Consider the following 26,281-nt stretch of genomic DNA (forward strand, 5'->3'; position numbering starts at 1 on the left):
GTCCCCTAAGTACCAGCTCTAAAGCTGAACAGAATCTGACAAATACATTAAGCTTTGAAGAGATGTGCTGATCTGGGGTGGAGCTTAGCTTTCACTCCCACGGGTGAAAGGCATAACTGGCCCTCCCCCATCTGTGTGCAAAATCTTACTATCAGGGCCAGCTCCAGGCATAAGCAACATAAGCAGTCGCATAGGGCCTCCAACTGCTAGAGAGCCCCCAACCTATAGGGGAGAGAGAGGGCCCCAAATGAACTTTTGCTTAGGGCCCCCAAAAGGCTAGAGCCGGCACTGCTTACAATGATACCTGATTTCCCACATCAAACATAAAGGCAAAGTATATTGCTATTAATACAATTTGCCAACTATTGAAGTGAGTGCTATCTATACTGAAGATAAATGTGAAAGCAACATGAAGTGTTGAAGACCCTTTTCATGAACAGAAAATGTTGCATACACACAACATACATGTACATTTCATTCTGCATTCCATATCCATGTGAGATTATCTAGCTATTTTCCACAGTTTAGATTTGTGCTAACTAGCTGCTACGACCAGACATTATGCCCTCTCAGGCACAGATTTGTTGGTTCTAAAAATGGAAACATGATTCAAATGTCCATGCAAACAAATTCAAATGTACATCACTATTTACTGTCAAATGGCTGCACTTTTCACCAATCACAGGTTGGGCACTACCAACAAAACTGCTATCGGTGGGCAGTCATTTGGTGGAATGCCAATAGGTGGGCAGTCATTTAATGGGCAGTCATTTGGTGGGCAGCCAATAGGTGGGCAGTCATTTAATGGGCAGTCATTTGGTGGGCAGCCAATAGGTGGGCAGTCATTTGGTGGGCAGCCAATAGGTGGGCAGTCATTTGGTGTGCAGTCATTTGATGGGCAGCCAATCAGAGGGCAGTCATTTGATGGGCAGCCAATTGGTGGACAGTCATTTGGTAGGCAGCCAATCGGACCTCCCAGATCGATTCACTTTCTCATCTCTTCTTTTCTCTGATCTCCTCCTCTCCTCTCTCTTCCCCCCTCTCCTCCTTTCTTTAATCTCCTCCTCTCTCACCCCCTTCTCCTCTTGCTCATCCCCTCACCTTCTCTCTCATCTCCCTCTCCTCCTCTCACTCATCTCCTCACCTCCTCTCTCTAATCCTCTCCATTTCCTCCTGCTATCCTCTTCTTTCTCTAATCTTGTCCCCTCTCCCCTTATTACCTTTCCATGCTATCTGCCCTAAACACCTGCAGTCCGGCCGTTAGTATACAGTAGCTACACACCCATGAATATACTCGCACACACACACACACACACACTGATGCCTATGCTAGACTGTATCACCAGGGCCCATACGTTCCCACTCTTTGTCCAGACGGAGCCGGGCCCTGCCCATCACATCAATCTAATGGCAGCACTGTTTATATTTATGTACAGGGATGGGGGGGGGGGGGGGCTCTCTTACTGTGGGGTTTATTGACTTAGCATTAAGCGGACATTATCAGCCGATGGCCTGGTTATTTATGAGGCGGTGATAAAGGCTCAGAGACTGAGTTATGTGAGAACCGGGCTCGGGATGAAAGGTGCTCATACACACAACTGATACCCACAACTTGGCCCTCTGTGTCTGGGTAGGAAGAGAGGCAAGCCTGCCCGTGCCGCGGTGCAGTTGGGAGTCCAGGCCAGCCGGAGCTGAAATGCTGCTGCTGTCCGGAGGATTTATGGATGGTGACTGTGTCCTCCTTCCATAGGTCAAACGTGGGGCTGTTTATCTGCGTATCACTGTCACCATTACGGCGCCGGTCCCCTTGGCTGAACTGTATGTATGCAGAACACAGTGAAATGTTTCTGTTTACCTCTGGCTATACAACGTGTATACATGTAAATCCATACTCTACTTACTGAATTCTATTGACCTTTTGCTCTGAGTGTAGGGTACTGAAAGCAGCTCAGTGAAAAAGCATTTAAAATGCAACAATCTAAAATACATTTAACATACTTTTGTTGCATATCACTGGTCGATATTCCCTCATCCATCCTTTAGTGATATTTGAGGTTTTACTGTAAACTGTAAATTGTTGCCTATAGAGCTCATGTACTGCTGCAGTATGTATTCAGGTCCAACCTACAGCTCATGTCCTGCTGCAGTATGGATTCAGGTCTAACCTACAGCTCATGTACTGCTCCAGTATGGCTTCAGGTCCAACCTACAGCTCATGTACTGCTGCAGTATGGATTCAGGTCTAACCTACAGCTCATGTACTGCTGCAGTATGGATTCAGGTCAACCTACAGCTCATGTCCTGCTCCAGTATGGATTCAGGTCAACCTACAGCTCATGTACTGCTGCAGTATGGATTCAGGTCCAACATAGAGCTCTTTCATCAACGTCTTTTGGAGGTTGCAGGACACAGACGCAGTGGGGGGATAAATACAAAGGCTCTTTAATGACTTACTTAGACAAGAAAGACAAACGGGAATCGACAACAAGAAAGTATAAATGTCTGACAAGACTGACAACACTATGGCAGGAGAAACTTCAATAGGGACACAAAGACGAGACACAGGTGAAACTAATAAAAGAACATAAAAACAGAATCAGAAGACACTGAACATAGAAATGTAACCACTGATATGGCACATGTCATGCCCGGCTGTCTTTCACCACTGTTTCAATCGAATAATGACGAAGAAATCCGAAAAAGGTATAAGGTATCTATATCTATAAACATGCTTGCTAGTTCTAATCAAAATGATTAACATGGCTGGCTAATCAGTGATAAATGTGCCCCCCCTACAAACACACACAACATTCACAAATGTTTATAGTACGCACAACTTACATCAAAATCCACTATATATATACACACACACACACACACTGATTCCATACCTACTGTACATTTATGACCAACTGCAATCTTTACCCAGTACCTGAAGGAAGCCATCTTTCTCTGCACTAAACCAGGTCAACAAACACAGCAATTATGTTGGGCTGCTGCCTCCCGCCTGGGACTGGATAATTACAGTGCTGTGTGAATAGCTTCATTCTAAACAGGTACTAAAAGCATCATCCATCATCCGCAGGTTCACTGACGCTCACCTCTCCCTCGGCACGTGACACCAGACGAGTTGTGGAGCTGCGTTGATAAGGGGTTTCGGGGTTCGGGTCTTAGAATCCAGTGTGTGCGCACGTGCATGCTTTGTTTTCTGAGTTAGAGTGTGTGTGTTTGTGTGTGTGTGTGTGTTAGTGCGTACAAGAGGAGGGAGAGCCGGAGAGATTTGATTGGCTGCTACCAGAAGTCCTTTTAGAGGTCAGCCAGTCAGAGGCGATGACCTGCCACTGACCTTGTATCGCTTGACCTCCGAGGGCCTGGGGGGTCAATGGCTCATATCTGGTGGAAAACATGGCAGGGGGCAGGAGAGAGAGAGAGAGCCTGAGAGAAATAAAGAGAGAGACAAAGAGAAAGAATTCAGTAAAGAGAGAGAGGGAAGATGAATGGCAGAGAGGAAGAGAAGAATGGTGTGAGGGAGAGGGGAGGTGCCGGGACAGAGAGGAGGAGGCTGACTACGGCAGGGGAGGGTAAAGATGAAAAATCAAGCCGGAGGTTTGATTGAGCATCTGGGGTTCCCACTTTGCATAAGAGGACTGATGGAAATGTGTGTTTTTATATCGTCCAGTCCAGTCCTGCAGCCCGCCTCACACCTCCATGCCACCTACTTTGATAATGTATAAAAAGTATATATTTAGACGTTAGATTTAACCAACACCAAAATACTTATATTTTGTTGTAATTGTATGTTAAATGGTCACAAATTATTTAATGTATATTTGGATATAATCAAGTGCGGCATATTTTTCAAATCTAGTCCCTAATATTGTAGGGTTGTGACACTGATACTGAAACTTGTACGGTAATCAGTTGTGTTTTCCGCGCTCCGTGAAAAATGAACTAAAATGGCGGCTGCCGGGCTAGCTCCAACCTGATCGAGAAAGGTTCATGAACTGGGTTTCTATTCACCACGCACGGATGACTGACGGATGAGGCACAAAGACATATCTGAAAGAGACAGACAGTGTCCTCGAACCGCACCCCCTTCTCTTCTCCTCTCCTCCTGACTCGCACTCTCTTCTCCTCCACCCACCCCACCTCCCTGCTACTCTCTGCTCCTCTCTCCTCTCCATATGTCTAAGACCCTGTCGTCATGGTAACCTCACCCGGGGCAGCAGAGAAGGGGGGGGGGGGGGGTTGACTTAGTTCAGACGAATAAGCTTTGCAGGGCTCATTTATGATGTTTTGTTTATGATTACACAGAGATGTCAGAATGTCTGCGTGTCCATGTGGGTTGTATATTTACACTCAAAACACTGGTACTGGGACAAAATGGCAAAATACAATCTTCCATCCAAATGGACTCTACAAAACAAAAAAAACAAATAAGCTTGTTGTGCATTCATACTCAAAACACTGGTACAGAGACAAAATGTAAAAATACAATCTTCCATTCAAATGAACTGTAAAAAAATAAATAAAACAGCAAAACCCTAGTATGGCTGATAACTTCATTATAACAGCAAAACCCTAGTATGGCTGATATCTTGAATGCAGCATCAGCAAACTGTAGAGAGGCCTAATTGTTTTTGCTTGGTATCCCCTCTTCACTTTGTGCTGGTGTGCAGCTTTTCAAAGGGCAATACGAAGCACCAGCACAAACAGAGCAGTAGGACAGAGGTTAGTATCTCCACACACGATCTGCCAGGACGTCCACCTGCATTCATTCTACTGATGTGTCTTCCTGCAGAGACCAGATATCCTTTCTGATCTAACAAAAAACAGCTTAGTCTCAGACACACAAAAAACTGTTTCTATTCAATATCAATCGGAAGGGGAGAGAGAATTCCTATGAAATAAACATTCAACCTTCATACAGTTTTACCTTTGTGTGCACCCCATGTCTCTTTGTCTCTCTCGCTCTCGCTTGCTCGCTCTCTCCACCTACCTCTCTCTCTCGCTTCCTCTCTCTATCTATCTCTAGCTCTCTCTATACCTACGGTTGACTCCAAGACCTCCCTTCCCCCGTATTTCTCTGTTTCGTCAGGCAGAAATGCTGAGTGCTGCTGTTTGCTTTGTACACAGAAATACGCTGAGGCTGTAAGCTGTCCCCAAGCATCTGGTCCCTGGAGGAGAGGAGGAGAGGAGCAGCATGGACTCTACTGCGTGCGTTGGTTTGTGTGCGCTCGTGTATGTGTGTCTACATGCATACAATTATGGTGTTGTACCTTAATGGCTGCCCCAGCAAATAATTGTATTGTTAAACATCACAGGGCCACTCGTCCAACCTGTGCGAGAGAGGACAAGGGAATGACAGGAAGATCGCATGGGAAGAATAAGGGCGAGAGGGAAGGACTGAGAAAAGGAGAAAGAGAGAGAATAGGATGCAGAGAGTGTGTGACCACAGAGCCCAGTTTATTTCAATTCATTAGTAGTTATGAAATGTTCGAGGTGATCAATTGACTTAATTTCCGAGTGCACTTACGCATGTGTGTTGTGCTTCATGTGAATACTAGGTTGGCTGGGAATTAATTACAATAAGAGCCAGAGTAAAAACTCACTTGCAAAAGTAATGCAACCTATATCTGCATTATTAAGCATTTAAATAAGTTATCTCCTGCTTTAGGGCCTGAATGCATGACAACAGCTGTCCATACAGCTATAACCATAATGAACTCTGCAGACAGTTTTTCAAAGGTCATCCGCAGGAATTAGCATTTCAGATAGGAAAGGTAACTGACAGAACAGGAGTAACTATTGAATTAAATTATTTGTCCTTTCTGCAAAGACGTTTTCAGCATGTTTAATCCTATCCAATAAGTGAAACCCGGGTAGATAACTTTTTAAAATTCCTCGTGGTAAAACAACATTTGAACCAACTGTTCGGAACGTTTTGACAGGGTTCAACTGTATCATTGGCAGTTGTATATAGTTTGAGCACTTATTGCTAGTCTCCGCATGACAGAGCTGTCACTCTGACGAGGGAGCTGTACATCTCTGGAAAAGAGGGGAAAGATGTGGCCCACAGATCCATCAAACAAGAATGGTTGAATGGTTCCAAACTTAATGTCAGTCTGAACTAAAATGCAAAGGTGCCCTCATCAATTGATAGGCAGCCGATGGTGACCCTGTCAAACGGCGAATGGCACTGTCTTTTCAGAAGCCCAGGGATGTGAGACAGGTGTTTAAAGCCAGCTATGGCTCTACCTCTGTGTACACAAGGTAATGGTAAATATTTACCAAGGCTAAACTCTGCTAATTGAATCAAATTGCAATGCAACACAACCATTATCGTGATCGTTACGACACATTTCTTGTGGCCATCCTCATCCACATCGTTACGCTACAGCCGGGAGTACGTCCTGTAACTTGGTTTACAGCAAACAAAGTTATAGATGTTGTCAGGCATTTCTAATAGAGTCATCATGTTTTATTGCAGGAAAAAGAACTAATGGTGTGTATTCAAATCACTTTCAATTACTGTGCAAAATATAAAAATACATTGGGTTCAGTGCATTGCCTTTTATAATTATCCTCCCCTTGATTCAATCAAGCTGATCTTTCTCATCTTTTTCAAGCCATAAGCCATAAAGGGCACTGGACTTAAACTTGATGAATTAGGCCAGTACGCATTTCATTGTTTCTTCGCGTTCCTCTAGGTGAAGACTAATGAAGTAATGAACAGAAGTTATGTGACTGTAGGGAACACTTTTGGGGAAACTTGTAAGAGGAAAGAGGCACTGCGATTTTTATTAACTTTTGACAAGCAACGGAAGAGCATGCTGAATTATATTAAGACAATTTCCATGTGAAATTGTTGCATAACCATTTCATAACAAATAAAATTCCATGGAGTCTAAACAAATCTAATGTTATCAGATAAGCATGATCGTAACAGACATAACAGTAAAGTGAACAGAATGCTATAATCATCCCATAGAATGCTATTCTTCATGCCGGTTTCAACTCTGGGTGAAATATTGTCTTAAAACAACAGTGTAAGGGAGTTTCTTGTTGGAAAAGTCAAAGAGCTTGTGAGACTCAAAGGTCACCAGATGAACAATCATCTTTCTCTCCTTGACTCACTGACCGGGTCATCTTTGTCTGAAGGCAAGACAGAGGTCACGGAGTCAGAGTTCAACCCCAGAGTGACTGAATACATTACTGCTTACATTACTTGGGAGAACTACATGACTACTTTGGTTTACATTACTTTGAAGTTACCGTGCCCATAACTTTATAAAATATAAAAATATCCCCCAAAATATGTACAATATTCTATAGGTAATTGCAATTCGTTTTAATGAAGGCATTGGTATAGACTTAAGTAGTCCAATAGTTAACAGTAATTGAAGTAATTCTGTTTCCAGCTGTTTTGTCATTTTCAGTCCTGTAAAAAATATTTCTTGGTGATAAATAATACACATAAAAGCTAATCAACTAAACCAAATTAGGTAGGCTATTCGATACTTCTAAAAAAGAAAATGGGCTTACCCTTGCATGGTTTTAAAGATGGCATTAAACTATTGTCCCCATCTTAACACCACGAATAACCTGTTACTCCATTAATAACGTTTTTATGAGGCATGAGAACGAATATTTAACAAATACATTTCAGAGGCGTATAGTGGCTTGTGCCCAGGCAATTTATTGGTTGATTTACAAGAGAACACGATAGCTTAGAGAGCATTTTATTGCCGAAAGCATGAGCGTTCAAACTCAAGTATTCAGAAGTGGATTATTATTTTCTGATGTATGTTTATGGCTAGACTATATCCTACTCGTTTAGAAAAGTGTATTCCCCATTAATTTGCAGTTACTGTTCTATAGAATTGGGTGCAAATATTTGATTCAAATGGTCGGATTAACGTCGATCAATACACTAAACCTGCCAGTCAATAAATCTATCAGTCAATTACCACATCCATCCTTCGGGCTGGCGGCATAATTAAAACAATTATGGATATAGAAACGCAGTTATGAACAGGAGAGAGAAACCTCCGAAGATCACAAAAACGCTGAATTAAGGTGTAAAAAAACTAAAATACTTATATATTCTATAACATTAAATATGTAGCCCTAATAGAAAATAACATAATGCCATTTTAACTTCTATCTTGTGTATAAACAAGATACAACAACCTATTCGAGCATAACGTATATTGTAAATGACAGGTTCTTTGGAAATTGTTATTCCAAAGAAATTGTTATTATTTGAAATCCTCCTAGATATTTTCAATGATTTATTTTCCCATTACAAACTTAAAGACAAATTGTAATGTCGAAATGTAGACATTCAAGTGATTACCAGGAAATCTAATGGATAACCTAATAAACAACAAAATATAGAAATATAACAGGACAAAAATGCATATAAAGTTATGTTATTTGGTATAAACTCAGAGTGCATTAATCATTATATTTATATTCAATTGTGAAATGTTCTCTTGGATAGGCTACACCAATTTAAAGTTTCAGGTAGGCCAGGAACATGCATCTGAAAGTGAGAAATGTGTCAAATATGTACATTTAACGAACACTGATTTCGTTGTTTTCGTAAAACAAGACCTCTCACACACACACACACACACACACACAAACACACACACTGACTTTTCCTTAGTTTTATCGGTTGTATTTTTATCTTCTGCCATTAATCACTGTTATTTTTAAATGCTGCGTCTGTAATAAAGGCTTTTGTAATGTTTTTCGTAAATTCAGTATACATTGTTTAGTTACGGTTTCTGTAGGCCTATTGTGTTTTTCGTTTACTGGCGCCACAGCATCAGCAAATTGAGACGCAAATAAATAAATAGATACTTACATAAATACATAAAACTGATATGCAAAATAATATTCCTCCAAACACAGAATTAAAAAAAACTGCCAGTTGATGACACTGTCACTCTTACTACACACCTTGTTTTTTTACGCAAAAGACAGTTCCTCTAGTTTAGTGTTTGGGGCATCAGGTGTTTGGCAGAGCACGAGGACTGATATGGCAATTAAGGAGAGGGACAGGTGTCCAAGCTATTGGAGCGTGAGCTTTCCAAGCAGTTCGAGGACGCTGGAGGGGTCAATGCAAGAAGAAGGCCCTCGCGCGTTAATTTCTTCTGTTTCATGCGCCGGTTCTGGAACCAAATCTTCACCTGTGTCTCACTCAGCTCCAGGGCGCTAGCGATCTCCACTCGTCTCGCGCGTGTCAGGTACTTGTTGAAGTGGAACTCCTTTTCGAGGTCAGTGAGCTGTTTGGTGGTGAAGTTGGTCCTAGGCACCCCGTTAGCAGTAAGATGATACCCATTAGGGGGAATGCCGTGATTATCTCTACCTTCTCTGTCCATTCTGATGCCTGGAGTGCTCACTCCGCAGGCGATGTGCATCTTGGCTGAAAATGTAATAAACATGTAAGTGTTAATAATTAGGAAACAATAATATAAAGAAGTAGTAAACTATTTAGAAATATAACAGAACTATAACATTCCCCTAAAATTGGATTTGTTTAAACGTAAAAGTGCATAAAACCTTTGCTTATTCTTTACAGGAGAAATGCTAAAACATTCTGAAACTATTATTAATGAGCTCAGTTCCTGCTTAGTAGATCAAACCCATGGTTGTGGTTTTGATTCCCACAGGGGGGCAGTATGAAAATGTAAGCCCAAACTATTGTAAATTGCTCTAGTGTCTTAAATGTAAAAGTAATCTTGATATGTTAACATGGAGGCATGAACAAAGTATGTAAAAAGGCTGAAAAGGTCAACTCAATAATTAGAACAATTAATCGTGATAAAAGCATCAAATTTGGTACAGAGGTATATGTATCTAGCCTGAGAAGATACTGATATGGAGCCCACACAGATTTGTCTAAAGATTATGTCTCACTCAATTTGGAATAAGTTGCGATATAGAAAGCCTGGTTCTGAAGTTCTTCAGCTCCATATATAAACAGAATCAGAAACTAAGTAATTTCATTGTTACTTAGTTAGAAGGAACCAAAAAAATCTATTATCACCAGCAACAGCACTTGTCCGACAGCGAGCACCATATTACTTAGCAGGTCAACAGCATTGCTAGTGAGTTTATACACCTTCTGGGTCAAGGTTCTAGCAAAAGCGTTGACTGCATGTGTTGTGCCTAATGGCATACCTATGACGTTGCAAGAGTTCTATTCACGTATAAGGTAAATTATATTTAAATTAAATAGTTGTCACAACAATTGTTGTAGTCCAGATAGGCTCCATAATTCAAAATGTTTAAAAAGCTATTTAGCTTCCAGTCAATGTTTTTCCTAGTTGAGAGACTCATCTTTCAAATTCCGTTAGAGAATTGGCACCAGGGCCATCAGATCATAACTTAAAACATTTGATCTGATGGACCTGGTGCCAATTTTATGTCACCTATATCTATGTCTTTATTGGCAGCACCAGTATGTCAGATTAGCTCATTCACCAACATCTCAACCAATTTCTTTGAGTTCCACCGCAGTTTCACACAAATGTTCCAAACACGGAGCTATGAAAGAAATCAGTTTGAAACAAGAAATATACAATTTTATTGAACATCCGAGATTACTTTGGTTAATTGAAAACAAATGGTCAAAAGCAAATTGAAAAAGGTGAATAAGAGACCAACTATTTAACAGAAAGAGTATTTGTGCCAATATTTCCAATTTGTTTTCTTTTAAGGGTTGAAATACGTGTTGGCCACCTGGGGTTATTTCTGAAACTGACCATTGAGGGCTGCAACATAAAATGTTCTTATAATGGAACAGACTAATGTCTTTTTCAGTGTGAAGTGATTACATAATGACATACAGTATCTGTATTAAGATTAAAAAACAAGATGACAGTATTGGAAAAACTTGGCTTTAGTGCCACAGATCTTTAACGCACCATGTTTTAAGATGGTAGGTAATCCCTGAGATAGGACTCACTGATCAACATTTCAATATCCCAAACCCCTACTCTACTGTATATGTGGGTGATTTCCTACACATTTCTGCTGGTAGACGTGTCATGTGCTTGTTAGGGCATATGTGCACTCAATAAAGCCACATGTAGCCTATCTGGTTTGATTTATCTGAAACAATATAACCCAGCGTGTGTACAGTCGAATGCCATTGAAATCAAAGGATGTTATAACACCACTGATTTCCAGAACAGATGTAGGCTCGGTAGCAGGGACTCTATGAGTGGTTACAGAAAGAACAGTTCAAAGGAGAAATATTGACATTCATGTTTCAGGCAAAGAGAAATGCAGCTCAGACTCTTCTTGAGCAAGAAGGTGCAGATTGTGAAGGTACTGGATTACGTTTGGACCCAGTGATATGTGAATACGTTAACATCCACTAGGGGCAATGTGAGAAGCTATTACAGTACCATCGAGTAGGCATGTATCCTCCTGGGGTGTCGTGTTTAGGGATGGTGGATGGGTGTTCAAGCAGCTGAGTCTATAAACCAGGATCCTAGCACTAGGATTAGCTCAATCCTAGTGCTAGTCACATTATACATTTCTATTTATTTATTTTTACCTGTAAAGTTCACAATGAACGCATTATCATTTAAAGAAATAACTTACTCACTGGATTATATATTTTCACGTGGCCAGCACAGGGATTACATCTAGCCAGCTTTTCGGGTTGTTGGTCAGGTGAAAAAACTTTTTGTTTCACTGAGGTGAACCTCCAGAAATGCCTTAATAAAGACTTACACAAAACTGTGTAATTAAAGACATGTAGTCAAGTACTTGTAGAATCGGGATATCCTTTTCCTGAGATAGGATTACAGCCTAGAATGTGAAGAAAGGGTTATCCTACATAACCTAACGTGAAACAACAGTGCAGTTGCCCATAGAGAATAGGAATAAGCCAATGCAGACGGTAGGTAATTAAACATGTGGGCTCTCAGGAATAGAAAATCACATGTACATTCTGATTAATGACTTCTAAGATAATATAATTGATGCTGGCCAGAAGGCATAAAAGAATCAAACAAAAATATTTGAGGAATGACTTGCATGCTTTGGAAATAGCCAACCAGCAAAGCCAGGGCAGGAAACTGAGCTGAGGCCTTCACAGCCAAGGAGAGAGAGAGAGAGAAAAGAGAAGAAACGAGGGAAGTGGAGAGATCGATACACATTGCCTCAGCCATCTGGGCATCCTACCCACAGTAATTCAGGTGCTGTCAGAGCATAATTGAAGAATGACGCACTAAGAGGATATACACAGTACCAGCAGATCAAGTTACTGAGGGCTTCTATAGAGGCCTTTATGTATGAGAGAATATAGTGATGCGTTGCTTCGTGCCAAGACTAATACACCTCCAGATATCAAACGGAGCGGTGGCTTTAACAATATACTGCATTTCTAATGGTAACAACATAGCACTAATGAGATATATACACCAACTGTGGAAATGATCCTTAAGTGTACTGTCTGTACCTTCTCTACCCATATGTACAAAGACTTAAGGCCAATCCGAAATATATGTATATTATATGTATGTATAGTAATATATATCATATTCGTTTATTAGTATGTAAATTGTACTGTAATCCTACTGACGTCTTTGGGACTTGAGAGGAAAAAAGCATCCTTCACTTTCATACCATACAGACACAAGGATGTCTGTGTTAGAAGGGCATTTGCTTAACTGATGTGCTAAGAGTGGATAGTGGACTTTTCCCAGTATAGTGAAATTGGGGATCTATTTGTCACTGCAGACGTGTATGAGATACCAACCAACTCTTCTGAGCGTGAGTTCCTAACATACTCCTCTTAGTCTCCTCTAATTCTGCCATTATAACCAAACAAAGCTGAAAGTCAGTCAAGTGCCTTAAGGTGTCTTTGGATGTATAACAGGTACATTTAATAGGATCTGGGAGGAGTAATGTTTTCTTTGTAATGTCTTTGAAACCAGTAACTTTATGACAAATGTCACAGAAAGGATTTACAACAAGCCAGGGGACTTATGATATGGAACAATGATTATGTTAAAAAGGTGGACATAAAGGTGCTGTGCGCAGAGATCAATACGCAAGGCTCTTATTACTATCCCGACAGAAAATCAATAAACAGATAGCTCTAACGTTACAGTTATAGAGACTGAGTTCGGCTAAACTTATCTGTGCAACACTCACGCGACATTGTATTTCAGAGCACAACGTGAACTAAAGCAAGGCACATGGGGGTTCTGCCCCAATTCCCTCCGATTCCGTTGTCACATCGCATTCCTTATTATTAAAGTATACAAACCAAAGTATGGCCGTCCTTTTCCGTGCCCCGTATAAACAGATAGGTAACCATACCTGTCTTTTATAATGACTAGTGCACATGGCCCAGCTAGCATCCACACCTGTAATCCAGCCCATCCCAATTATCCCAAACTGACAAAGACTGACCAAAGGCTACATGTAGTTATTGTGAAATAGACTGTTTTAGGAATTTACGAATTAAAGGCGCTCAGGTACATTCATATAATGAGCGTTAACTTCACGATTATGCATTTATTTCCTCAAATCGAAGCCAGCATTCAGTACAATAGGCTACATTAATTCATAATTTTTTACAAATTGTTTCGTTGATGTTGAGCGACTTTCGCGAAACTTAAGATAGCCCAAACACCCAGCACTTTTTGTGTGCAGGCTGCTCTTACTTTCTCACAGTACGTAACTGTCCTACGCGCGGAGTTGAGATTTGACACAACAAATTAATTTTCGATTATATATGAGGAATATCGTTTTTCATAAAATAATAAAAATGTATGTTTTAACGAACTGACAACTAATTATGCTTTAAAAAAAATATTATTAAAAACATGTTTATCAATCGGAGTTTCCGAAACGGGAACGTGGACAACTTTACCAAAACTTACCAGTCCGAGGTTGACTTCTCTTCACTTTCATCCACTCAAAAGTTTTGCTGGTGTGACTTAGTTCGGCTACCTTACAGTTGGGGTCCAAGTGAGAGCCACTGTCCACAACGGCAAAGTGAATATTAGGCCCATCATGCGTGTAGATTTGTATCTGTGCATTTATAGACCCGAATTCGGATTTAGCCAGTGCCCCAGTCTCTGTGTCGTGTATGGAAGAGCCGTGTCCAGGAGTATCCGTCCGAAGGTAGGAGGGGAGACGAGAGTAGTGTAGGCAGGCCGGAGGCGTGGTGGAAAAGCCCTGACTCTGTGTCCGGGGAGGGCTGCACGAGCCTGAGAAGCCCTGGAGCTGAGTTATCTTGCCGTCGGTAGCAGATCTGGGACTGGAGAAGGATTCGTAACGGTCTTGTAAAGAATATTCCGTGCCAACCTCCGTTAAAGAGTTACTCTCATTGCCCGAGCAAAGTTCAGTAAAGGTTACCTGATCCAAGTCCGTTATCTTGACCTCTCCTGGTCGGTAGCCCACAGCGAAAAGAGAGCTATTCTCCCCATTGCAAGTTAACTCTTGATACGAATTCATTACCACCTAAGCATAATCATTGGATCGGTCAAACGGTTATATAACTAATGGACCGGTGGCCTCTAGCTTAAACCCAATAACACATGGATGAACCAGGATAGCGACCATGGACAGTCGGAGGGGCATGCCCTAGAGAAATTCGTTCTCTGATTGATGGAGATGACGTGCCCTCTTGGTCTTGGCCAATAGATGGACATCTCTGTCATCCACCGGGGACAGCACACTGATTAACCAAGCCAAGCAAGTTGTAAACTCATTTGAGGTGGTCAAATTAATGGACTTCAGTACAGCACACAATACTCGTACAGAACATCATTCATGATCATTTTGTTTTTTCAAACAGGGCGGTTCAGAGTGAAAAAGCCTAAGATTACCTCTTAGTGTGGAGTGACCCAGTTTTGTCTTCATATAAGACTGGGAAATGGAGAAGCAAGTAAGTCAAGTTTACTAAGAGGATTGACTAGGTTAATGAAGTGAGGTATTCAGTATAACTGCTTGTTTCAAACAGGTACAATTACGTTAGATGTGGTATGTTCCTGTTTACATACAGTGTTGTGACTCCATACCTTATGACAGAAGTACTGTTAGTACTTCAAATCTATAATTTATTCTTAACTGCTTTAGAATATCAGCTCATACCAACCGTGTTTACAGGTCCCGGATGTAACTATTACGTATTTTCTTAAATCATTCGGTGTATGTCATGACATAACCCTTAAAACAGGAGGAAGGTAAACTAATTGAAGGGTTGGGTTATTCGTTAATATTAAGCTTGTACACGATTATCCTGTGTGGATGATTTCTTCAGCACCAGAGACCGTGTTCAGTGAAGGCCTGGGGCTAAGGGTCATGTGAAAGGCACACTTAATGGGTTCAAAGGTCGTGGCAGTGGCTGTTTAGCTGTTCACTGGCAGCATATCTGTAATTAGTCTCCGACCAACTAGGAAAATGTGAGGACAAAACACAAATGTTTTTCTTTCCAGAGACAGGTGTCTTCAGGAACTGGGAAGTAATGTCACTATCTATGTATTATCAAACTATATCAATATTGCAAATTCTGTAATGGTATTTCAGATAAAAACATACTTCGTGCATTTATTTTCCTTGACATATAACGTCTATTTGTATTTTTCATTGCATCAGGCATAGGAAATGGTGACTGTGCAATTTGAATGAATATATGCATAAAAAACAGATTTTATCGTAAAATATTTTAATATCGGTTGAGTTGAGTTTCGCGTTGGCCAAGACAATCATAAGGATTCCTGAAGCAATTCCTATTATATTACAGATTAATACATTACTGAATAAAATCCTCCAAATTAGCATAACGTAAGACGTGTTACTATTTTCTCATATAAACAACATAATGTTCACAAAAGAAGCAGAAATGATTGGTAAGCTATACAGCATGATGTATTCATTTTTACAAGCTTTCAGTAATACAGGTAATTCAAGTTCGTGGAGAATGAGAATAAATTGTTTTGAAATGGCTACCGAATACTTGACTTGACGCATTCTTAACATAGGCTATATATCGTATATTGTGTACTTATCAGTTTGCATGCATACAACCACCTATAATGTAATTTTTTTATTGATATTTGTCATTATTGATGTATTGATATACTGCAATTTCCAAGGAAATTGCACATAAGCGTTTTACTGAGGGCTACACAACTGCTGTGTTTATAATTAAAACAAAATAGAGAACTTGTTTCCTCTTTAAAATTACCTGGTAGATAGTCTTGACCTTTCTATTTTTTGATTGTAAAACAATATATCCATTAACTAACATTACAATTTCCTACACATTTTATCTTTGCCAGCGTAAAACGTATTTTTAATATTTGTAATTATTATTTGTAGTCATTATTATTTAGTCGATGTATTATCATGTAGACATTGTGCTATTTGTGCTGCTCTTTTACAATTTATATTTTTATGTCATCTGAATTATAGTTATAGCTGTTATTTTCACCAACGTCATTTTCCCCGAAAAGACCGTACACTAACCTTACCACATAATATTTATCCATAACTCAGCAATAATATTTACAAAACAATTCTATACAATCAACAACTTAGGCCAATAACAGCATGCGTATATAGGCTACAACCCAGAAACCCGGTCGCAGCTGTGGAGTTAATGGAATTCTACAGGCAGCGATGTGCTGAATGACTGAGTGCGACATATCCCTTCCCTCCGTACATTTGCATGCTACACGTATCCATCTTATTGTCAGCTCGCGAGGTTACTCAGGGTTCAGGCGCTAGCTTGTTTCTCTCCCCTATACTCAATAAATAAATCTCTGCAGCGTTCTGTTTACCGCCTGAATATAAATTTGTTTGCAGTCGATCGCAGACCTGCGTGTGTGGAGGTATTAGAAATTGTATTTCTGTAATGGCTTTCAGCGGAGGGAGGGTGGAGGAAAGGGCTTTGCATGCGATAAAAAAATAAAAATTAAATCTGGCTTAAGTATCTCTCCTACTTCTTTCTCGAAAACACCTAATTTATATATATATAAAAAAAACGTAACCCAAAGCGAATTAATTATGAAATGTTTATTTTATTTTTTAAATACCTCATGTTTTATTCCTTGTTCATTTGATTAGCATATATTTTTATTCTGTGTAAAACCTCCAGGCAACAGGTGTAATAATTTCACGCTGACCAAGTGAAACAAGTCGTCTGGACCCGAAATTGGCTCTGTCACCCTCTGAACAGCTTGTATGCCCAAAACAGACACTCAGATGACGGTGAACAACCTGGGCTCGTGTTCAGAATGGAGAAGGGATGGATTCATCTGTACACAGCATTGTTTTCCCAACGTCACATCTTTAACTTTCCACCTGACAGCCGTACTCTAATGATGCCCTTCCACAAAGTCCTTTTCGCAAGATGCTAACCATATCCTGGAAAAATTCAAAGAGGTCTTCTGGGGTTGCCTGAATGGGTTACCACACCTTGTCCTGACTGTCACCCTCACATGGCCTGTTGCCCCCACACTCCTACATGCATAATACACTTCCACATACCTTGTTTTTGATGCCACATTTGCTCTTGCTGTTTAAGGAGATGATAACAGCCCTACTGGGGAGGTTGTCAATCTCACAACAACTGGCAGAAAACGCATTGACTGACTGGTGCTAATTAGTTTTCTCCGGTGAGCTCTGATGTCGGTGATGTCTCTGACGTGTAGTCAATAGAGAATCTGAACTGCCGAGGACCAGGGATCATGGTGTCCCCGCCTGGATGGACCGGATTATCTCCTATATGTTTGCATTGACTCCTCACCCTGCTGACACATGCACACACACACACACCCAAACCCACACACACACACACACACCTTGCCGACAGTGGACAGTAATGATGCTGCTAGCTGAAGCAAGCTGCCTGGTGCTAATTCTAACATGGTGTGCAGGAGGCCCTGGTCTAACCCTGTCATAAACATTCCGGCTACTGTCATAGGCTCGTCCGTTGTCACCTGTCGACCCTGAGAGCAGTGGGAATTAACTGCATGATGACAGACGATGGTCACTGCCGACCAGAGAAGTCACAGAGGACCATGTGGGGCTCAACTGCTAAAGCGGGCCAGCATGTAGGGTGGGGAGGATGTCACCGGAGCCCAAAGGCAGACAGACGGGAGCAATCAAAACATCTGGCCGATACATGTGGGGATCTCTGCCGTGGGGATCTTTATTGTGTGGATCTCTGCCGTGAGGATCTCTGCTGTGGGGATCCCTGCCGTGCGGATCTCTACTGTGGGGATCGCTGCCGTGGGGATCTTTATTGTGGGGATCTCTGCCGTGGGGATCTCTGCCATGGGGATCTCTACCGTGGGGATCTCCCCTATGGGGATCTCTGCCGTGGGGAACTCTAACGTGAGGATCTGTACCATGGGGATTTCTACTGTGGTGATCTCTATCGTAGAGATCTCTCAGCAGTCATAACCTCAGCTGTGTTTTTTTCCCCCTTCCAGGTGCACAGACGTCTACTGTAAGATGCAAATAACCCCATTCTCCCAGATAGAGAGGACAGTAGAGGGATATGTAGCCTCCAGTGCTTTGCTTGGCATACAATATGTATAGCTAACTGCTGGTGCTCTACAAGAATATGTATGTGTGATGCTTCACAGATCCTGGGAGCTTAGGAAAGCGCTCAGCGGGCAGTATCACAAGCGCCGTGACAACAAAACATTTGTCATCTTCCTTCCCCACAAGCTGTTGTGTACATTTCCCCAGTTTCCTTCCGGAGCTAATACTGACGGAAATGAGCAGGGTTCAACATTAACTCGTGTGTGTTTATGTGTGGGTGTGCTCATCACGGCAGCTCATTGCCATATGCTTCAACCCATCCTCAGTCTCACATTGCAATGTATGCAGGGCAACGGAGGGAGATCGAGCACAGCCAAGACGTTATTTGCACTTATATCGTATGTGCAAATAACAATACTGTCTTACACAGGCAGAGCCAGAAATGCCTATTGTTGAAATGAATAGGGTTAATAAACACTGTGTCATAAAGAGGCATTTCATTTTATGTTTTATAGTACTGTGTGTTGATTCTGAAGCTGTGTAATTAAGCTATCGGCTTTCCATGGTATCGCCTGTCTTCCTCCTAAACGATCGATGGTGATCAACATGTTGACATTCAACCTCGATGGCTGGTGTGATTACATCTTCATTAATCTGTCAGATCTGTTATGGTGGCAGATATACACAATATCCCGTTCAGAAGTTCAAAGCAGTTTTTAACCAAAAAATATTTACAGAATGTCATCCCTCTGGGTGTTGTGCTACTGTATGTTCTTTTCTGCCCACTGAACCACAACAGCCCCCCCCCATCCCCTCCTTTTGTACTGTTTGACACAATTTAATCAGTGGCTTACCTTCTTTATCGTCACCGATCATCCTTAACTCGAATGCATTTAAAACGTAATTGATCTTTATAATGCCGTGCTTTAATGTGACAGTAACAGTTGTCTGGCCAACGTGGAAGTCAGATTCCGCAAATGGATGAGCAGTAACGGATGAGTTATGGTCCATCTACATGAGTGATGACCTCCTTTGCTCTGTTCCACACCACCAAACGGACAAATAAATAAAACCCATAAAGGTGACACAGGAAACTTGTTCTTAACAGTTCTCTGTTAAGCAACACTCACCTGGTCATCAACAGTGGGGATTTCTGCTGTATATGGAGGGTAGAGGCAGGGGTAGGGAAAATGGGGCGGAAAAGAAAGAAAAATAACAAAAAAATAGAATGGCAAAGAGAGAGTGCAAGCCCATCTGTGAAATTTAACATCCTCTTTATCATTGAAAGGGTTGAGTGTAATAGTGTTCTATGGGTCCCACAGTCAAAGTTTTATGGGCAGTTTGGGAAAGAGAATATCAGTTTTGGTTTGTGTGCGCAAAACATAATCTATGATCTGCTCTGGATATCTAAACTACCAGAAATCTGACCCCATGTGCCTGATGCGTATTCAAACCTAAACTCTGTTTCGTATTCCACAATGCATCGTGGCAATGTTTGTAGTGGTACTATTTAGTGTGGCGTGTCTTGTGTTTAACGTGCAAAACGCTGTATGTTCAGTACAGAACGGAGCAGAAGAGATCTCCTCAGATGCTGGGCCAGACCTCATGTAATGCCATGAACCACCATCATAAATCAGGTCTCCTCCACTCAGCACACGATCAAGAATTCAAAGAATCCCACTCCGCTGCCTGCTCTCTTCCTCTGTGTCTTCCCCTCTTTCTTTCATTCAGCTACACGCTGAAGTTGTCCATTTACTAAATTCTTTGTACTGTTCTCCATTGAACATTAATTTCATAAAGACGTTTAATATTGAGTCAAATATTGTTTGCGTCTTCTGTTACGTGTCACGGTTCCACCCTTTTCCTCATACTTTGGTGTTAACTTGCCTTGTTGAGGCTTTAATATAAAACAGATGCTGTCTGTCTTCTCTCTCTCTCTCCTTTTCAGACCCCTTCACTTTTTCTACATATTGTTGTGTTACAGACTTAATGCATAATTTATTTTTTAATTCAATCTGCATGATATGTCTCGTGAAAACAAAGCAAAAACACAATTTTAGAACATTTTACCAATTTATTCAAAATCAAACACTGAAATATCTCATGTACATAAGACTTCAGGCCCTATGTCATGACACTCCATACTGAGTTCAGAAACATCTTGTGTCTTTTGATCCTCCTTGCAGTGTCTCTAATACTTGACTGGAGTCCACCTGTGGCTAATTCAATTGATTGAACATGATAACCTGTCTATATAACTCCCACACGTCACAGTATGTCGGGGCATAGCGTTCTTGTGAAAACAAGACCACCTGGCTTATAGCATCTCCCCAGTGAAGATGGGAGCCTCATGGTAATGGAATTCTTCTCCATGACAGGGCCTGGGAGACTGGTCTGGATTGAGGGAAAGATGAACAGTGCAAAATACAGAGTTGCTTGAAGAAAACCTGAGCAAGAGTGCATAGGACCTTAGACTCTGGCCAAGCACACACAACGACCTGAAGGAGACAGCCAAGACAACACTGGAGTGTCCTGACAAGTCTGAGAATGTTCTGGATTACCCAGTGATAATCTCTAGGGAGACTACAGATAGAAGGTCACAGTTCACAACGCTCCCCATCCAGTCAGACAGATCTTGAGAAGATCCACAAGGAAGAATGGATGAAACTGCCCAAATCCAGGTGTGCAAAGCTGGTATTGGCATACCCAAGGAAACTCAAAGCTGCGATTCCTGCCAAAGGTACTTACACATAGTACTGAATAAAGGGTCTGAATATATATGTACATATTTTTCTCCAGATAATTGCCACAAATTCCTAAATATGCGTTTTTGCTTTGTCATTATGTGGTACAGTGTGTAGACTGATGGCAAAATAAGAACCATTTGGCCTATAGGCCACTGTAGTCAATGGGTTGCTGAGCCATGCATCTGGCACATCAGAGAGCAGCTCTATGGACTCAATTCAATCAAACCTGCATTGCAGTATTAACACACTGGCTCTTATTTCATTGGCCGAAATGACCTCGGTGCCTGGTCTTAAAAAAAAAGATAAATAGTGACAACTGCCACCACTTTCCAGAATAAGATGAGGGATGCATATTGTTAACAAAGACATGAGTAAACATTGCTGTGTCGGGTTTGAACGAATCCCAGCCTAACAACTGCTCGTTTCAGCTTGTACTGCTTGAAGAGCCAATTGAGAAGAAGAGTGTGAAGACCGCGAGGGGGGCGGCATCAGCTCGTCATGGTGCCCAGTGGGCTGAGCTGAGAGCCGCTGATTGGACGGCTGGAAACACTGCCTTGTCTCTATGATTAATGAACGATAAGGCAGGCTCCAGGGAGAGACGCTGTGCCCAGAGATGGTGTAACATGAAAACACAATATCACAGTTTATATTGAATTTACTCTACAGCATGGGTTAATTTCATTTTTACAAAATACGTTTTTCAAAATGTGTTTTCCAGAAGTAGCATATGCTCTTTAACCTCAATAAACTGCTCTGGGAGAATGAATTAATTTAGATGAAAAATGTAGGAAGATTACGATATCACTGAGATAGGTTTAACACAAATGCATTTATTAAACATTTTATTTAATCAGCAACAGTATCAAAAACATTGTTTATTTAATGCACATACGTAGTCACATAACAAAAATAGAACTTCATTCAACATGAACATATGTTTCCGCGTTCCCACACACAACTTGCACAAATAAACAGCTAAATGTACTTACAAGATCACAGAAAACAAGGCCTAACACATGACTATATTCAAAGTGAAAATCCTTTAGAACCAAAAGCCTATTAGCCATTAAAAAATACCAATGTATTGATAAAGTGTTAAAAACATGCGATCTACATGCACAACAGTAGCTACAACCGAATGTACAGTATTTCATGTTTTTTCTGCTAAGCTAAATCATGTTAATTAGTCTATAAACCAAAAGAGCTACAGCATTTAATGTGTCAAATGTACCACACAGTGTTATAGCCAAGTAGGAAGCAATAGTTGATGGTTTAGATCCATTTTACCTCTGTATAACATCTGGATAACGCTTATGCCTTCAGTGAGATCATTTTAAAAAGTTTAACGAGGGGCTCTCAGGTGTCGTTGCTGCGGCTGAATGCCATTTGCTTGGAAGATCCTGAGAGGTGCTTAGGGTGGTACTTATTCGGCATTGGCCAGGACTTCCTTGACTTGTCGCACTTCGCTCAAAGCAGAGTGAACACACATACACTGACCCCATCGACTTCCTGGTTTGCGTGTGCAGTATGGAAAAGAAGAAGAATGGCTCAGAGGAATGTTGTTGGATTTAAATCGCCCACTCTCCAGTGCCTGTTTGGGGGGTTGCTGTAACCATTAGTGTGTATGTATATGTGTGTGTGTATGTGTGTGTGTGAGTACGTGTGTGTGTGTGGGTGGATGGATGGATGACTGGATGGGAGGAGTGATGGAGCCCCTAAATTTATACGTAAATGAACAGAGTCCAGGTGATCTCACAGACGAGTGAGAGTAGGGGTTTCTGGGGTACATCCATGAAATTCGAAGTGTGCACTGATATCAGAAAAAGAGGATAGGTGTGCATCACTCTGCTCTGGGGAAGGGTTCCAGAGACCCATGTGCTGCTCACACCTCCCTGACAACGGTCTGGCAGAGTCATAACGAAAGTCCTTGGGGATCACAGGAAAAACCTCACCCACATCGGCCTTACAGTGAGAACCACTAGGAACGAGGCCGTAATCATAATCCGTGACCAGGAGGTTTGGAGATTCAGTTGCCCTCACCAGACAAGCACTTCTGAATCCTGGGCAGCTGACTCGGACGGACGAGCCTGGACTGAGGGTGGTGGTAGAGCAGGTTGAGGGAGGCGTCTCAGTCTCTGCCGCGTCCTTGTGATACTTCTTGTATTTCATGCGTCGGTTCTGGAACCAGATCTTGATCTGCCGATCTGTGAGCTCCAGGTCTGCGGCCATCTCCAGCCGACGAGGTCGACACAGGTACGGGCTGAAGTGGAACTCTTTCTCCAGCTCCACCAGCTGAGTATTGGTGAATGCTGTCCGCTCTCGCCTCCCTCCGTCCCTCCCTCCATCTCTGTCTCCTTCTCTCCCTCCATTTCTTCCTCTGCTTGGGAGACCACCAGCATCATTAGGACCGCACACTAAATCTCCCAGGGAAATTACAGAAGGGACATGTAAAAGAGCAGTCAATTAAAGGTCAGTGAGAACGCACCCAGGCGTGCTCCATCCCAGCTTGCACAAAAACCAGAATGGCTTTGAACAGAGGAATGACAACAGAAACTGTGAACTGCTCTGTTGTGGGGTAAGGTGTCTTTTGCAGAGTCAAACGAAAGGCCTCAGAGACCGCCGTGCCAAAACACGGATGAGGGAGTGGAAGGCCTAAACACGGCTAAGGGAGTGGAAGGCCTAAACATGGCTGAGGGAGTCGAAGGCCTAAGCACTGCTGAGGGAGTGGAAGGCCTAAACACGGCTGAGGGAGTCGAAGGCCTAAACACAGCTGAGGGAGTCGAAGGCCTAAGCACAGCTGAGGGAGTGGAAGGCCTAAACACGGCTGAGGGAGTGGAAGGCCTAAACACGGCTGAGGGAGTGGAAGGCCTAAACACGGCTGAGGGAGTGGAAGGCTGAGGGAGTGGAAGGCCTAAACACGGCTGAGGGAGTGGAAGGACTAAACACGGCTGAGGGAGTGGAAGGCCTAAACACGGCTCAGGGAGTGGAAGGCCTGCTGTGCTGCCAGTGTCTGACACACTGTTGTACCACGTGACAGTGTTTTAGGAAACATCCCCCTTTCTAAAGACAGAGTCTAGGGGGAAAATCTGACATGGGCATTAATCAAATCTACACTCGGCAGTGTGGTAGCTGTCAACTCAATAACTTAAAGAGTGCCTAGGGACCACCACAATGCTTGGAAACAACCACCTAGAGAACCACCTGGGCCACCACGGTTCTGTCAGTAGAGCTCCAGTTTACCCATGGACATCTGACCTACTTACAGGGAAAGTAGCTTAAAAAAGGACTTGAAAAAAGGACTTGACTGAAACATGACTAACCCACTGTTGCATGCATTATGATAGAAAATACACACACATACCATACATACAGTATATACAGAGAGACATTATTTAGATTTCTAGTTATTTAGAAATAGTTTAGACTGTATTAACTCTGGCTGTATTTCATTTGAGTGTAATGCATATTATGTTATTATGAATGATAGACAAAATGGTATTATGGTAAATAGCAAATATTGATTGGTCACATGCTATTTTTACAAATGTTAATCTGTATGGCACTCTCTGAAAAAAAGTTTTTAATTGTGTTCTTTGTCTGTGTCTTTTGAGCGGAGCTTTTGAAAAATCCCTTTTGTAGAACCTTTTAGTTCCAGGTATAACCAGTATGATTCCAAGTATAACCCATGGTATTCATGGTATAACCTTTTTGGTTTCCAAATGAAATAATCTCTTCCTGAAAGTGATGGTTCTCCTTAGGGGACAGCCAAAGAACCATTTTGGAAGTGATTTAAAAAAAATATATATATATAAATTAAGCGGAAGAAGATGATGATGCAATATATATATAAATAGAGACAACAATAAATGTACTACATTTTGCCTATTTGAAATGCAGTTACACTATTGGAAAGAAGTATGGCAAGAACAGCATTTGATTAATTTCCTGAGAAGTCAAAAAAAGTAAAAAACAAAAAAAGTTAAATATGGCATATAAAATAAAGACGAATTAAGTTTAAACTGTTTTATTGAAGGAAAAATGAAGAGATGATTTATAAAAGATGTTTTTCAGCGTTTCTATACATACGTATCTGAAAGGGACCCAAACAATGAGTAGCTGTCATGTGACTTTAGCAAAGCACATCATTGGCTAGTCAAACGGCCCATCTGTGAAAAGCAACGTTGTTTGAATTTTATCACTGAGTGAAGCAAAGAGCTGGAGATGAATTGATTGCTGTGGTAATGCTAAACTAGACAATAATGGGTTAATGGATTAGAACACACGGTTACGAGTGGGAACAGATTACTTAATTGGATAACACGAGATGTAGCGTACATATAACGTTGAAAATAATATTTAAAACATTCAAACCTATGTCCTAAATAATAAAATAATTATTTAGAACGTAAGTTTGAATTATTTAGAAGTCATTTAGAAGTAATAATTTACAAATTATCTATGTATCATGTAAAATGCAAAATGCTCAATTTAAATAAATCTAAGATATAGGACAAGCAACGTGGTAAGGTCAAATAATATAAATGCACATTCACTGACACTCTGACACTGTAAAAGTACAATGAAATACTCGACGTAGCCTACCTAATTCGTTGAATGCCGACGTCCTCTGGTTTTGGGCATTCCGAGTTTCTCTCATCCAGGGGAGGAGAGGACCAGGTGAGACGCAGTAGGATGGACTACATGCCTTGCCTCTGACAACCGCTTTGCCTTTACCATGGTGGGTCTCTAGCGGGTCTGTTGTGCCCCGGAACAGGTCAGTCGGATACTGAGTGCAGCTGGTACGAGCAGAAGAGTTGACAGCAGGACAAAAGACTGGAATCTGTCGGAATTGTGGTGAGTGGCCTCGTCCACTGTGTCCGGCGCCGTATCCTGCAGGTTGGGTTGAAGTATTGTAGTCGCCCTGCAGATGACAAATGGGGTATTGATGATGGTCTGTAGACCTGGAATGATGCACTTCATCAGACTCACTGTGATAA

General features: G+C 41.5%; 3 protein-coding genes across 3 annotated transcripts in view; all 3 read right to left on the minus strand.

Moving 5' to 3' along the window:
• Positions 1–4,596: 4,596 nt before the first annotated feature.
• hoxc1a (homeobox C1a) lies at positions 4,597–14,607 on the minus strand. Its single transcript, XM_010875301.5, has 2 exons — positions 13,920–14,607; positions 4,597–9,436 (listed from the first exon to the last, which is right to left on the minus strand). Exons 1-2 carry the CDS (start codon positions 14,494–14,496, stop codon positions 9,057–9,059), a joined length of 957 nt encoding a protein of 318 aa, XP_010873603.3. The 5' UTR covers positions 14,497–14,607; the 3' UTR covers positions 4,597–9,056.
• A 7,534-nt stretch (positions 14,608–22,141) lies between these two features.
• Positions 22,142–26,021, minus strand: LOC114840478 (homeobox protein Hox-B2a-like). The gene is made up of 3 exons (XM_029124057.2): positions 26,013–26,021; positions 25,887–25,981; positions 22,142–23,661 (listed from the first exon to the last, which is right to left on the minus strand). The coding sequence occupies exons 1-3, from the start codon at positions 26,019–26,021 to the stop codon at positions 23,037–23,039; spliced, it is 729 nt and encodes a 242-aa protein (XP_028979890.2). The 3' UTR covers positions 22,142–23,036.
• Positions 25,937–26,281, minus strand: part of LOC105013628 (homeobox protein Hox-C4a) — a 56,440-nt gene continuing 56,095 nt past the window's right edge. The window contains exon 5 of the mRNA XM_010875275.4: positions 25,937–26,205. Within this exon, the coding sequence (XP_010873577.2) occupies positions 26,031–26,205 (175 nt within the window). The 3' untranslated portion in view covers positions 25,937–26,030. The remainder of the gene's footprint in view (positions 26,206–26,281) is intronic.

The sequence above is a fragment of the Esox lucius genome, chromosome 12 (genome assembly GCF_011004845.1).
Source record: "Esox lucius isolate fEsoLuc1 chromosome 12, fEsoLuc1.pri, whole genome shotgun sequence".
In the NCBI taxonomy this organism is placed as follows: Eukaryota; Metazoa; Chordata; class Actinopteri; order Esociformes; family Esocidae; genus Esox; species Esox lucius.

Bases quoted from the DNA above. Each gene is read 5' to 3' on its own strand.
- hoxc1a (XM_010875301.5), bottom strand. From the start codon at position 14,496: ATGAATTCGTATCAAGAGTTAACTTGCAATGGGGAGAATAGCTCTCTT. The intron at 9,437-13,919 runs GTAAGTTTTGGT...TTACATTTTCAG, and splicing joins GAGAAGTCAACCTCGGACTG to CCAAGATGCACATCGCCTGC.
- LOC114840478 (XM_029124057.2), bottom strand. The intron at 23,662-25,886 runs GTAGGCTACGTC...TCTCCCAAGCAG, and splicing joins GTCGGCATTCAACGAATTAG to AGGAAGAAATGGAGGGAGAG.